This window comes from Amphiura filiformis, chromosome 17 (genome assembly GCF_039555335.1).
Source record: "Amphiura filiformis chromosome 17, Afil_fr2py, whole genome shotgun sequence".
Taxonomy (NCBI): Eukaryota; Metazoa; Echinodermata; class Ophiuroidea; order Amphilepidida; family Amphiuridae; genus Amphiura; species Amphiura filiformis.
In genome coordinates this window covers 21,547,493-21,562,808 of record NC_092644.1, presented here as the reverse complement: position 1 = coordinate 21,562,808, position 15,316 = coordinate 21,547,493, and the positions used below count along the sequence as shown (strand labels likewise).

Sequence of the window (15,316 nt, the reverse complement as noted above, 5' to 3'; positions counted from 1 at the left end):
GTAAGATGCCATAATGTGACTTAATGATTCAATAAAATCTTGTGAAATGATTCAATTGGCTTGTGCTACTTACAAGGGGCCAATAGTACTGGTCCATGCAGAGAAAACTGCATGGCTGATAGACTAATTATTCAAGTTATGATCACAGTTATTGATATTGATACTAAGAGGAATGAACCATCTTAGTTGAATTTAGTGAAGTTGAAGTATTTTACAAACCAGAAGCAACTTACTTGATATATTCTTCCCAGTAAACGCAAACATATCTTTAGAAACATTATAAACATGTTATAAACAAACTGGACATTTAAACATTTTCTGTAAAACGTTTTGTGTTTGCTGGGTTGCTACTTGACCTGTTGAATTAACCTATATATTTCCTTCTTACATCTCTTCACAATTTTTATCTATCTTCATCTTTGTTGTTTAGGATGGTATGTATTTGCTCAGACTGACTCTGGTACTTTCAAGAGTACCACCACCCTACAAACTCCAGTCATCTCTGCCACGACAGACAGCTGTAAGCTTAGCTTCTGGTACCATATGTCAGGGTCTGCAGTTGGCTCATTAGGAGTGAATACAATAGCAGGCAGTGCTACACAGACTGTATTTTATGTCAGCGGTGTACAAGGCGATGAATGGAAGTTAGCAGAGGTGTTGTTGGGCCCTGGTATGGGATACTCAGTAAGTTTTTGGTTGAAATTTGATTTATATGCAAAACTCCTGTTGGACAAATTGATTCTTTTTACCTATTTGTGTCATAGTGTCATGAAAACAGAGCTTTACTTTGTGAAATTGAAGTCTATAGATGCTTCATCAATCAGTATATTTGTATTTGTTGTTTTCCAATGAATTAAATATAAGAACTCACATATTGCCATGTTTCTGTACATCCAAAGCAGGAAAATGCTATATCTTCCAATTCCTTCACCATGTGCTTAACACTCTTTAATCTAGACGTAGTTTTGTTCCCCATGTGTGACAATCCAATTTGGTCTATTTCCCACATGGTTTTGTGAAGTCTCGATTATCACTCTTATGTTCTATGTGGTTTATGCATACCATGGGGCTCTAGCAAGTCTTATCCTATATGTCATGTGCTTCCTTGTGTGATGGGTTTTTTTTTGCTATTGGTAGTGTAATTTATATATTTTAGTATACATAATTATTCTTTGAATGGAAATAAAATTATCTTTTGATACCGTAATCACCATAATTATTGTCCCCCATAATAAGTGGTTACAAATTAAAAGTATCTCATCACTAAAAAAAAAATTAATATGTGACATGATCAAGGGGAATGAGTCACATGTCGACCCTGGTCGAAATTGAGTTTTGCATATGCTTCTAAAGAAGACATTTAGAGCTTTCAGAAACTGAAACCTCATGTTGATATCACTTTTCGTTGCGAAGTTACGTCAATTTATCAATTGCTGAAAACAATATAAAACAAAAGAATTTTAACACTTTCGTTGCCAATATCTCAAAATCGATATTAGTGACATCCGACTCATTTCCCTTGATCGTGTCACATATTAAGAAAAAAGGCCCACAGTTTTCACAGGATTTGTTTGTTTTCAATTTCAGGTGAGTTTGACAGCTAAGAGAGGCAGTACCTATGCTGGTGATATCTCTATTGATGATGTCAAATTCCTTGGATGCGCACCACCATGTGAGTATTGTGGGCTTGTAGTATTATCAAATCAATCACGCCAGTAGGTATTACAAACTATTCATGCCGATAATAGCACTAGTGGCTCAGTACTGATGTACTAGCTATGCAAGCCATCATGATCTGAAGAAGTGAGCCAGTTTCAGCTAGTAGAATTGCTGGTCCAAATACAAGGCTTCAAGCAGCCCCATTGTTACTTAAGTCCATATGTTTTCAAAATTTAAGATATTAACATATTACTGATTTGTTTTCACTTGCACAACTGATTTGTTTATAAAATCAAAAATTTCAGTGCACTACGGGCAATGTTGTAAACTTTAAGCAGGTCAGCAGCAAGGTTTTACTGACCTCTATTTTTTGTCCAATATATGATGCACACATGCAAAATATGAAGTATTCTTAGTCAGTGGGAGTGGTCTAGTTCGTAGACACATTTCTGATTGGATAATCGCATGATTTCGGGTGCCGTCTATCAGGCCGTAGACGACCCCACGTCTTCATGCGTCTTGATAATGCGTAACACGCGTGTAGAGGTGCGCGTATGTATCGCGCTGGATGCGTAGACTAGTGCGGAATACGCGAACGCGGTAGAAGTACGCGCAACAGAATACGTGAAGTTGTAAACAAGTTTATAATGAGGGGAGTTTTTATGACGGTAACTTAGTTTTTGCTTTAAAAAATTGTTTACAGTTATTAAAATAATAATTTAACTGACTAAGAATGAGAATAACGATAGAATTTTTATTTTGCCTATCCTCTACAGGATAGAGCGACAGGCAGGTCCAATATTTTTATCGTAGTGGATACGGCTGCGCCGGCATCCACTACTCAAAATATTGAACCTGCCTGTCGTCTATCACACGGTAGAGGATAGGCAAAATAAAAATTCCTATCGTTTATTCTCTAACTGGTGCGACTCCCCCCAGTCTCTGATACCCACTGTATTTGACTTCTGCTGTCCTATATTTTCATTTAAAATATGCCTATATTATTCGTATATCTGGCTTGAAGCCCTACAAATATATGAAATTCATTACAAAGATCTCATGATGCAGCTCTGAGAATCATTTCTAAAAATTTCATGATAGAAATTTAGTTACAGATAAAATAGAAGTTAAATAGTATTACACTATGATCTTGCCATTGTCTTTTGCAGCTCAGTTGGTAAGAGCATTGTGGTGAGCACTGTGGATGGTTGCAAAGGTCTCAGGTTCAAATCCTGCTAAAGATTTACTTTATCTTTTATTTGAAAGTAATAATTTTCTTTGATTTCTCTATTTTCATTTTTAGTAATTACTGGTGAGGAATGCAGAGAAGGACAATATCAATGCAATAATTTATATTGTGTGGACTCATCCAGAGTATGTGATTTCAGCAATGATTGTTATGATAATTCAGATGAGGCTGTATGCGGTAAGATATGAATATTCATTAAGTTATTTTGCATATTCATAATTCTATATTGATTTCAGCAATGTGTGTTACTATAACTTAAATAATTCTGAAGATAGGAATCTTAATTAAAAGCACTATATCAATGATTAGTTAAATCAGGAAATATAAACAAATCATAAAAATCACATTTTGGGGGCATTTTTGTAAAGTAGTATATAGTCTGCAAGTGATAACACCACAAGCAACCTAATATGGATCAAATATGACATTTCCATCAATGTGTGAGGTTTCTGTCCAATAAAACACAATACAGCAACACAAAATTGAATGGAGCTCCATATTTTTAGCACATGTTTTTTCCTTTCTTTTAACAAAAACAAAATCGAAATTCATACAAATTTCAAATATTTTATGCTTTCACAGACATTTCTGATAGTGCCTTTAAATTATTTGCATATTTATATTTCAATTGCTTGTTTGTTTTATTTCTTCTTTAAACTGCGCAACAATCGCTTGTTTGTTTGTTTTATTTCTTCTTTAAACTGCGCAACAATCGCTTGTTTGTTTGTTTTATTTCTTCTTTAAACTGCGCAACAATCGCTTGTTTGTTTGTTTTATTTCTTCTTTAAACTGCACAACAATCGCTTGTTTGTTTGTTTTATTTCTTCTTTAAACTGCGCAATCATTTCAATCGCTTGTTTGTTTGTTTTATTTCTTCTTTAAACTGCGCAACAATCACTTGTTTGTTTTATTTCTTCTTTAAACTGTGCGACACTCAATCAATTGAAAACACAATTAATCATTTGTTCTTCAAAGGAGGATTGTAATTGAAATGTACAAAAAAAGTAGAGAACAAGATGATTATGTTGATGTTTTTAATTGAATAAAATATTGAAAATAAATTTCTACCATTCACTTTGCTGTAGCACAGTACCATTAGACTTTATCAAGCATGTGATCACATACCAACAACAGTCAGATTCGTAAAATTAATTAAACAAAGTCACTTTAGTAACAGTTTTTAATGTATTATCTACAGATGAATCTATGAGATGTGACTTTGAGGTGGACCTATGCTCTTGGCATCAAGATTATGACGATGATTTTGACTGGTCTCTAAGGAATGATGGTACAGGCAGTGCTAACAAAGGACCACTTAAAGACCGCTCTGTGAATTCATACAATGGTAGGTGATGAGTACAAATTTGCAATGAAATGGGTAGTGAGATGGGGAGATATGTCAAAAGGGTAAAATATTGGCTTTGTCTTACAAACTAAAGGGGTACTAACCAGTCGCCAACAAACACAAGTCCAAGCATCAACCGTTAATGAAGGCCGATCATTCCAAGGTATGCGACATAGGAAACTGTTATGCTCATACGGTAAAATGTTATGGTCGATTGTGTAAATGTATAGACACACAAAGCTGGATCACGTAACACAAAGGTACGCAATGCTGCCGTGATCTGCTAGAAACGCACAATCAAACAATCGGCCCTTATGAATATGCAAGAATTCTCATGGGGACTTTTGTCTGTTATTTTTTTCCATATGCTTCAACTATTCTGCCTTCTTGACAATTTTATCCAAAGTTTGTACCATTGTGTAGATCTCTTGATTGCTCTAAAATTTTGTTTTTATTTGAATATGTATGAAGACTATAACAATACTTTTCAAATCTTTCGGTATGTCCATTTATGTCCCTTTTGTCACTGGAGACTAGGAAAGACACTGGCATAAACAAATGTCATTTGGGGGGAATTGTTTGGCATATATCCTAGCTGGGGCTTTACCTTTAAACTGAGTTTACTTTTACACTGGGTAATGTTATTTTAAGTTTATGAGCTCATTAACATAACTATTTTTTTAGCTTAATATAGAACATATCTTAATGGTATTATTAAAAATTTTGTTTAGAAATATTTAATTAATATATTTTTGTTGTGACTATTTTCAGGTTATTATCTGTACCTTGACTCAGCTTGGCCACGTCAAGCTGGTGATTTGGCTCGAATTAGTAGTGTGGCAATCAGAGCAAACAATGACTTCTGTGCTGTAAGTTCAATACACTGTAACAAATTACTTTTGAAATGGTACTATGTTATGAAACTGAGCTATTTTTCTAAAGGGACAGTGCATGTATGGTGGTTATAACATGATTCTGCCCCTGCAATGCCATCTGACACAAGCCTTGTAAATATGTAAATATTAATGTTCAGCTACTTGATACATTTGAATGAATGAAGAAGGGATTAAATTATTATCAACTTAATGATCCCCTCTCCTGACACTTAATCTAAATCACATTTTTGACACCAATTCGCAGGTGCGATTCTGGTACCATATCTATGGTGCTGATGTCGGCTCTCTAGCAGTCTACCAGCGTACATCATACATTCCAACTTTGGGTGGTATATTCAAATTAGATGAGTTAAGTGAGAACAGTGATTATTGGCATCCAATGGAAATTAAACTGCCTGATACAGGAACAGACTTCCAGGTAAGAGCTTTAATAGATACACTTAAACATGTTCCCATACACAATCAGCCCAACTGATTGGTATAAATTTAACCTTAACATCAAGAATTTCATCATATCAAGACCAATCAAAGTTACGTTTCTGGACATTTGATGAACCATCGGTTGACTTCATCAGCAGTGTTGATGTTTGAAGTACTGTGTGATATTGATCTGGCAACCCTCAAGAGTTAGAATAGCATCATTTCCTGTGTCAAAGTTCTTGTGCAACACATGATCATATAGATGTGAAAGTTGGTAGGCCCCTCATCTCTGTTTAGGAGCTTCCTTCAGATTGCTTCTTTGATCCATCTTGTTTTGTTATTTGTATCTTTATCTATGATGTTGGCCCCCCCTCCCAGTTTATTACATGATTGTCCCTAGCATTGTGGTCAAAAGAAGCTGATCTGGTTTGTTTGGTTTGGGGGGAGGGGTGTATATATTCAGGCAACTCCATTTGCAATTCACACTCCCTGTGTGGAAGATAAGGTCATGTCTTTCATAGGTGGTCTATGGATTTCAACTGTAACCAGTAATCCACTTGACCACCAAAAGTGAAAAAGTGGGTAATGGTGAATCTAACGGACGAGGACACAAAACACATCAAGGATCAATAAATGATACAAGAGGATACCTTGAATATGAACAACAGGAAAGAAATCAAGCAAGGTACACCAACTTGATGTGGGGAAACAAGTAAAAAACAGACTAGACAATATGCAGGGGGGCAAAAACAGCAAATGTAGGCATTAGAAGTCTAGTGCCTACATTTGATGTTTTTGCCCCATTGCATATTGTCTAGTCTGTTTTTTACTTGTTTCCCCACATCAAGTTGCATGTACCTTGCTTGTTTTCTTTCCCACCAAAAGTGAATTATTATACTTTACCACCTTAAAGCCTTAATGTACGATCTTTTTTCAGAATATACCTTTATTTATTTAAAAACAGATTTTTTGGCATATTTGTAATACTTACACATGTTCCAACTTACATCTATGAGCAAACTACCAAACTCACCCTATTTGTAGTAAAACGGGATGATTTTCTGTTGGTCCGACATATTATCATATTTGTTCAGATTATGATAATATGTCGGAACGATCGCACGTCTTAATCTCTTACGAAGCTAGTTTGGTTACGCTCCCTCCACACATGTGGAGAGAGCATAACAAAAATTGGCTGCATAGGAGACTAACTCTGAGGCTGCACTCGCCGTCCTATTCCAAAAAGTGCGAGATTATTTCGAGTGATAGAGGTGAAGTTTATGATGTTGTTTCTTAGCAAATTTCCAATGTTTTTCGCGTCCAAATGTATTGGGAACTTTCATAATGATTGCATATTATCATTTTGGAAGAAAAAAGAAAAGCCTAAAAATTTAAAAAGATCATACATTAAGGCTTTAAGAGAAATGGACACCATAGCCTGGACTGTTACCTTAACCTTGTTTTAAAATTATTTGCAATAAACTTGTACTTTCTCTCATTCAGGTTGTATTTGAAGGACGTCGTGGTGATAGTAGCCTTGGAGACATTTGTATAGACGATGTGTCATTCTCTTCTGAGTGCTCAATGGTAAGTGTCATATGCGTCTATTTTGATCATTTACTTTGTTTACATTTAAAACTATTTCATGGGAATTCCCTTCAAAGTCAGTCAGATCTGTTATTGTCTTGGGAATTCCCAGACAACATAGTGTGATTATTGCATGACATCATGTGGAAAAACCCTATTAATGTTAATGTTACAAAATTAATTCTTTACTTAAACACATTGAATTTCTGCATGTACTCTCATTCTAATGTAATTATTTGCTGGAGGAAAGAAACCAAGCATATCCTCTAATAAATCTGGTACATTTTGTACACCACTTTTGTGACACATTCAACTTCATTGATTTGCCATTGTGGTGTTTTCTATGGCAATGGTACACAGTAAAGTTGAATTTACTTATCCATACATGATAGAGTAAATTTACTTACCAGTTTAGTAGTATTTGATGCTGTATTTGTTCCCTTCATTTTGTAGCATGTTGTTCAGGGTGTAATTTTTAACAAAACAGCAATGTACTAGCTTGCTCGAGCTCATCAATCTTTACCTCATCATCATTATAATTATATGTTGTTGCTACAACTATATTTCGATACATACCAAATGGGTGGGAATTGTATGCTTTTTTTTTGCCCTGCCATTATCATGTCTTAATTTCTTAATGAAAAATTTGACACATAAGCAAGCCATCTATCTGTTTTCCATTTTCAAGGACCAAAATATTGATACTTAAAAATATTTTTTATGTTTTCCTATTCTTAGAGGAGCAATATACCTGGTTCCCTAGAAACAGGAAAAAAACAAACAAAACCAGACTCAAGTATTCTGTCGACATGATAGATATGCTTGCAATGCAAACAACAGATCAGTAATATTTTATTTTGTATGTTGTTATATTTTCTATTCTTAGGGAAGCAACATTCCTGGCTCCCCAGAATCAGATCCAAGTATTCCATACTGTCCACATGGAGAATACGCTTGCAATACAGACAACTTATGTTATGCGCCGAATACAGATGTAACTTTGCTCGCACCTGTCCTGATGAAACTGATGAGATAGAGTGTGGTAGGTCAAATTATTATACAACTATTGAATGTTTGTGAGTTCAATGGTAGGAATATTTTCATGAGTTGAAATATGGACCAGTTCTTATTTCACCGAGTGTCTGTCAGCATTGCTATGGTAGCTCAGCGTGAATGCTATGGAAAAATAAATATTGCACTCCGCGTCACTTGCAGCTGGCCGCTAAAAATAGCAGATATAATCACTAGCAATTGGCCAATCAAATGACAAGAAACTTTGTATGAAACTACACATGAAATTCATATTTTGGGCTATTTTTATGCAGTTATGTAAACAATAAATGAAATAAGTGCCCACCCAAAATGTTAAAGATGCTAAGCGCCCTGGAATGAATGCAGTATTAATATGATCATTCATTGCCTTGATGTTGCCCGCCTGACAAGCAGCCAACCCAAAAATGTTTATCACTTGTGAGTTCAAAATCTTGAAATATAATGCTGGTTTCATACTACCCTGCCGCTTGCCGCTGAGCGTGGCGCATACGCATTGCAGACAAACGGACACAATCAAGGCTTGTCATTGGTTGAAAGCTTGCCGCTTGCCGCAGCGGCAAGCTGCAGGAAAGTATGCTGGAGGCTTTAGGCTGGGTATAGCAGATAACCAGCATAGAGAAGTATGCTTTCTCCAAAACCTATAAAATGTATTCACTTTGTATTATTTCGCAAAATATTTAAAATATTTGCAAATACTTAAGCTTTTTTTAGCAAATCTAGATAATTGTTACATATTGGGAAGTTTTGCCCATAAAATTTCGGTACAATTTTGGAGGTCAGTTTTCCGACTCGACTGCACCTAAATAGATATCAAGATCTCTGGTTTGTTTTGAATATTTTAATTTTTAAGAAATGTACTTGCATTCCATAAAGGTTTGTAACCCGTGACTTAGTTCTTTGAAATGCATTAAACTTGTGGGATAATTAACTTTTTGCTTTGTTTTCATTATGCTTGTATAGGACATAGTTGTTACTTTGAAGATAGCTCCCAGTGCGGCTGGTTCAACTCCTATTCAGATGGCATAGAGTGGCGCTATGGTAACGCAGGATCAGGCAATGGTCCACCCACAGATCACACAACAGGCTCAAATCAGGGTAAGCTTACTATCCTTAAAATGATGTAAATACTCTCTTGATAGAAAACCAATATGTGACAAAACCAGGAACAAGTCGCATTTTTGACATTTCATGATTTGAATAAAAATGTAAGCACTAGACAATAAGCTTTAAAATGATACCAAAGTTATATGAATAGCATCAATATTTTTCAAAATATGGTTAATTTTGTAAATGATACCTTGATATTTTTGCAAAATTGCTATTCTGAGTAATGGGCCAATTAGTTTCCTGCCTTACACAGGATTGAATAGGGATTATCATAGTTCAAATGTTATTTATTGATTAAATAATCTCTTTTTAATAAGTACTTTCAAGGATTTGAAAGTCCACTTAGTCCCACAGCCAAATACCATGAAATTAACAATTCCAAAACTTGATTTTTTATTATGGGAATGTCATATTTTAAGGATAACTCAAAAACATGTCTAGCTACTTGTTCTGGGTTGGAGCTGGTCACATATACATTTTAACACATCAGCAGGTGGAAATTGCAGAAGGTATTTTAAAACACACTTTGTCCTCTATATTGCAGGCAATTACATGTATGTTGCCAGCACAACTGGTGATAATAATGCAGGTACAGCATATCTCTCAACCTTGGCTCACAAAAACTCTGCCGAATTCTGCAACTTTTTCTTCTACTATTACATGGATGGTAACTCGGACAGCTCCCTACTTGTGTCACTTAAGACAGTCGATGGAAGGGTAAGCTCAAAAAGTTTATGGATGTTTCTCTATTATAGGGTACGGGAAAATTGTGATGCAATGCAAATGGTGCTCTAACTCTTACTTCTTCCCTAATGTACACCTGTATCTTGTGATAAATAGGGAAAAATAACATGGTTTTAAAGAAGCAATTGATGAAACAGCCAGCCATGGTCCCATGAAAACAAACCCAATCACAGAATGTAAACCAAATGGCTCCCTCAAAATTCACTTTGGAAGTCTTGACCTTATTAATCTCCCACACAGGACATGGGTTTAGATTTTCAAATGGAGTCACCCATTCAGGTATCCTCATTTGAAATTCACATGCCCTGTGTGGAAGATTAAATGTCTTCCATGAGGGATGTAAGGATTTCAACTGGTATAGGCCAATTCCAACATGGGATCACCATTGACCTACCTTTGAGAAACAGTGCTGTGTTCTAAAATAGATTAAGAACTTACATGTAAACCCAAAATTTCTTGTTCAGCATGTACTCATATCAATAATACTTTTTTCTCCAATCTGAACACTATTTTCTTGCCAACAGATGAAGAAATTATATGAGACCCCACACAGCCAACAAGACACATGGCAGTTATCCGAAACTATCCAAATAGGGGAGAATTATAACTTTGCTATCGTATTCCAAGCCAAACAATCATCTGGTGGTACCCTGCGTTATGTTGCAATAGATGACGTCAACTTTGCCAACCAATGTGGCTATGGTAAGTTATACAAATCATAATTTAGTTCAGCATCATCAGGCATGAAAATAATGGTCCTTTTAAACAGGTATACTAGTTTTGTTTGTTCACAAACTTCTGTGTTTTCATTTAATTTTAGCTTATAACCAACATTTTTCCTGTTTTAATTTAAAATGTTGTTGATACAGGTCATGCCTGTATCATAAGAAATAACAAATTAGTCAATGAAAACATGGAAAAACAAGATTGATGAAATTAACAAACTTGTAACAAAATATGGAGAAAACAAGACATGAAAACCAGTATTTGGATAATTAAAAAATTAATATAAAAAAGCAACAATAAATAAAGATGTACAAGAAACATGACAAAACATTTAGACTATACTTTGATCAGCTCGTAATCGGCGGGCCTGATAACATCGCGGATTAATATCAAAATATTTTATTTTAAGAATTGTCTTGTGACATCTCGCCAGAAACGTCACAAATTATTAATTGAAGTCAGACAGGTCAACTAATAGTACTCTTAACGTGGGTCTACTTTTTGGCGTAGTGGTAAAAGCCTAACATTTCCTGCCTATTAAGAGCTGATCAAACTATACAGAACCCATTTTCTGTCTGAGCAAGATTCATAAAAAATTGTCTGAAATAAAACTTGTACATGCTGAAAAGCACTTACTGCCCAGCTCAGACAGTTATATCATAATCAGAGGTAAGACACTAAGGAGAGGGTTTGTTTGTTTACCAGCATAAATGTACGTTAAATGCTAGTCACATATGCAAACAAGGTAATAATCATGTTTAAGATGTCACTTAACCCTTCAATTTAGTCCATCACCTAGAAATGTAGGCAGTGCCCATGAGTGACAATTCAATAGTTTTCCCATAGTAGTATGCACAGAAGTCCAAGCTGTGTAAGAGTGTAACAGACTATTCCAGTTGAAATCCATTATCCACGTTCCTAATGCAGGGAGTGTGAATTTCAAATGGAGTCATTCAATCAGGCTAGGTACCTCTGTTTGAACTTCACACTCCTTGCATTGGAGATTTAAGGTCATGTCTTCCATATGAGGTGTATGGATTTCAACTGGAATACCCAATGACAGAGTAGTTAGTGATTAAGTATTATGTTTTGTAACACAAAGATACACTCTTGTCATAGTTTAAGAACATAGTCATGTACATACAGGGTAAATAATCAATAGGCCTACTCATTTCCTTTCTTTGTTGGGCATTTGAATAACACTAGGAGAATAACACATGAATATAAAAGACACTATATCCATGATGATATGAACTTAAGACCACACACTCATTTACGTACAGGTGCAGACAAGCCAATCAACTGTGGTCCAGATGATTTCAAGTGTAGTGATGGGTATAATTGTGTGAAGAATAACTTGGTTTGTAACCTCATTGAAGATTGTCCTGATGGCAGTGATGAAGTTTCTTGTAGTAAGAATTTTTGTGTTTCTTTCTTTCTGGGTGTATGTCTGTCTGTCTGTCTGTCCTTGTGTCTGTGTGTCATGTCTTCCCAACTCTGTGTAACCTGTATAAAGAATGACCACGTTGATTTGTAATCCTATTTAAAGGTCTGCTGAGTCGTAATCATGATCATTGTAAAATAATGATAATTCAATGTTGGCGATGTCTAGTCATACAGACACCTACATCAACATGCAATTGAATGGAATTACACATTTTTATTAGTACTGCTGAATTCTCCTTTTTTGTCAACATTTTATATTAAACAATATACAAAATAAGACATTTTTGATATTATAGTCATTAGCTAGCTGGGAAATAAATTTGAAATTTATATAAATATCCTTCACCTTTAAACTGTTCCTTCAAATTTCCATAATTGTTATGCTTTGAAAGGATAACCAATGCTGTCATTAAAATGGATTTTACTTTTTTTCAAAACAAAAATGTCAGTACATTTTACACTTTTTATATTAATTGAATTTGAATTTCAGAATACAACCCAGGTGACTGTACTTTTGACCAAGGTCAAGCAATAGCATCATGCCAGTGGCAACAGCTCTCTGATGATGATTTTGATTGGTCAGTAGGGGAATCAACACCTACCGGTAACACAGGACCAAATGGGGACAGGTCTGGATCAGGTAGGTGTTCCATTTTACTCTCCCCCTGTGGAGGATTTTGCTAAAGTCTTCTACAGAGGGTGTATAAGTTTCTATAAGAGTAGACAATTGAGTAATCGTTATTTGAAATGCTCACTCCAGTTGTGAGAGATTATAGGGGAAGCCATAAACAGAATGAGTATGGGTTTCTAAAGAGTTAACTCTAACCAATTCCATTTGAAAAACATACTCCCTCTGTGGATAATGTTTCTTAAATCTTCAGTAGGGGTATTGCAGATTTCATATGGAACAGCCCAATGCTTGCATATGGAATAACACCTAAAAGAGGACAGATTTGGATGAGGAAGATTTAGCTTTGATTTTGATTTTGATTTTGAAGCTTCCTGACAAGCCGCAAAATACTTGTTGCAGCAGTGTTCAAATTAATGCTTTCACTACTATAGTCTGTATGCCTTCCTTGAGCCAGCATAGTTAAATTTAATTTTTTTGCAAACATATTTTCTAAAATTATTCAGCCAAAATGGATGAATGATACATGATCATATAAATTTGTAGGCGCTCTTCATAGTTCATTGAATTTACAGTAACTTTCTGCACAAGATTTGCAATTTAAAGTGAATTGGACATTGCTCATTGAAATATGGATATATTATATAAGTGTACTCTTTCATTTAATGACATAAAATTTGAAAAATATTGCAAAGAACACTTGAGGTTTAGTCAAACATTGTGCTTGAATAGGTCATTTTCAACAGATTTTTTACATTTGCATTGATATAAATATTGAATTGTGTCATCTGTTGACAGAATGAAAAAAGTTTTTTTAGCGGGAAGTGTTAGCTTTCGTTTGAAATAAAAACTTTTCTGATTGGATGAAGGGAGCATTCAGGGTTTTGACAAACACCAATCACAGATGCCGTATTTTTCACTAGTTACCAGCTAGATCTCACACAGATCTTATGATGCTATGCACTCAACCGTGTAGTATAAACACAGACTGTGTAGAGGCTAGACTCACTATGCTTGAAAAACTCTGTGTACTCTGGTGTTATGAGGTAGAAACTGTGCGTAGCCAAATCTTTTCATACCGTAAACCCCCGTCTACAAGCATACAGGGTGCTTCTGATGAAAGCTACATTAATCCAGGCGCCAATATGGAATATGAGCAAATAAATTACGGATCCAAGCATATACAAACAAGTATTATTTTAAGACCAATCTATTGTATTGGTATATTTAGGCTGGCTTCGAATTAATTTAGCTTTCATAAAAAACACTATGTATGCTTGTAGACGGGGTTTTACGGTATGTTTAGTAAAATTTAAAAACACAAATTCTGGGTCGGTCGGGCCCATAGAACATGTTTTTTGTCACCTTATAGCTTTATTTTTTTTCCTAACTAGCTGTTTGTTTCTCTGTTCCTCCATTATTTTCTATGTTATTTAGGTAACTTCATATACATTGAGGCAACACAACGCCAGCCAGGTGATTTGGCTCGTGTTGCCAGTCCAGCATTCCCAGGTAGCAGTGGCAGGTGTCAAGTGAGATTCTCCTATCATATGAATGGATTAAGCATGGGTAGTTTGAGGGTAAGTGTGTTCTGTAGAAATACTGTCCTATGCTTCAGGTAGGTGGACAGGAATAGGGGGTAAAGGTGGTGGATCAAAAGTTATTCTTGTCAGTCACTTTTTGTCCCATTAGAAGAGATAGACAAGAGAGAGAGTTTGTGTTTGTTTGTGTAATTTTGCTCTCACATGATAATTTCCAAAAGTCCAACCTAGAGAAAAAAGGAATCAACATTGACGGGGAGATGTTAGCAGATCTTAGATTTGCAGAACTAACAACAACATCGGTGAAGGATATGGAAGATCAACTGAACAGCTTGTGCAAAGAAAGTATACATGTGGGACTGCAAATGCACAAAGGAAAAACACAGTTTATGACAAACTTTGAGACAAAAGAAACAATAGCAATAGCAAACCACCAGATCAAGAAAGTTGACAACTATAAGTACCTAGGACAGACCTTGAGAATGGATACCAACACAGCTGAAGAGATCCTAATCCGTGTAAAGGCAGGATGGAGATGTTTTGGTATGCATAAAGAACTGTTGACAGATAAAAACATACCACTGTCACTGAGGCGAAGAGTTTATGACAAGTGTGTGCTAACAACTATAACCTATGGTGCAGAGACTTGGTCAACAAAAAAAGAAATTGGTAACAGCACAGAGAGCTATGGAAAGGAAAATGCTCCACCTCTCATTGCGTGATAGAGTCAGACATACAGAAATCAGAAAAGTAACCCAAGTCAAAGACATTAAAGATTAAAGAAACAAAATGGAGATGGGCAGGTCACTTATCAAGAACTGACGATAACAAGTGGACGAAGAGACTTACAGAATGGCAGCGAAGGACTGGAAAGAGGAGAAGAGGAAGACAAAAAAGACGCTGGAGTGATGACAT

General features: G+C 35.5%; 1 protein-coding gene across 1 annotated transcript in view; it reads left to right on the top strand.

Moving 5' to 3' along the window:
• The window catches only part of LOC140137057 (MAM and LDL-receptor class A domain-containing protein 2-like), a 103,342-nt gene that overhangs the window by 71,065 nt on the left and 16,961 nt on the right, over positions 1 to 15,316 (top strand). Inside the window, 15 exon segments of the mRNA XM_072158716.1 lie at positions 431 to 684; positions 1,588 to 1,672; positions 2,963 to 3,085; positions 4,107 to 4,253; positions 5,025 to 5,122; positions 5,394 to 5,567; positions 7,073 to 7,156; positions 7,895 to 7,952; positions 8,043 to 8,198; positions 9,170 to 9,304; positions 9,861 to 10,033; positions 10,585 to 10,762; positions 12,070 to 12,198; positions 12,723 to 12,872; positions 14,298 to 14,440. Coding sequence (XP_072014817.1) covers positions 431 to 684; positions 1,588 to 1,672; positions 2,963 to 3,085; positions 4,107 to 4,253; positions 5,025 to 5,122; positions 5,394 to 5,567; positions 7,073 to 7,156; positions 7,895 to 7,952; positions 8,043 to 8,198; positions 9,170 to 9,304; positions 9,861 to 10,033; positions 10,585 to 10,762; positions 12,070 to 12,198; positions 12,723 to 12,872; positions 14,298 to 14,440 — 2,087 coding nt within the window.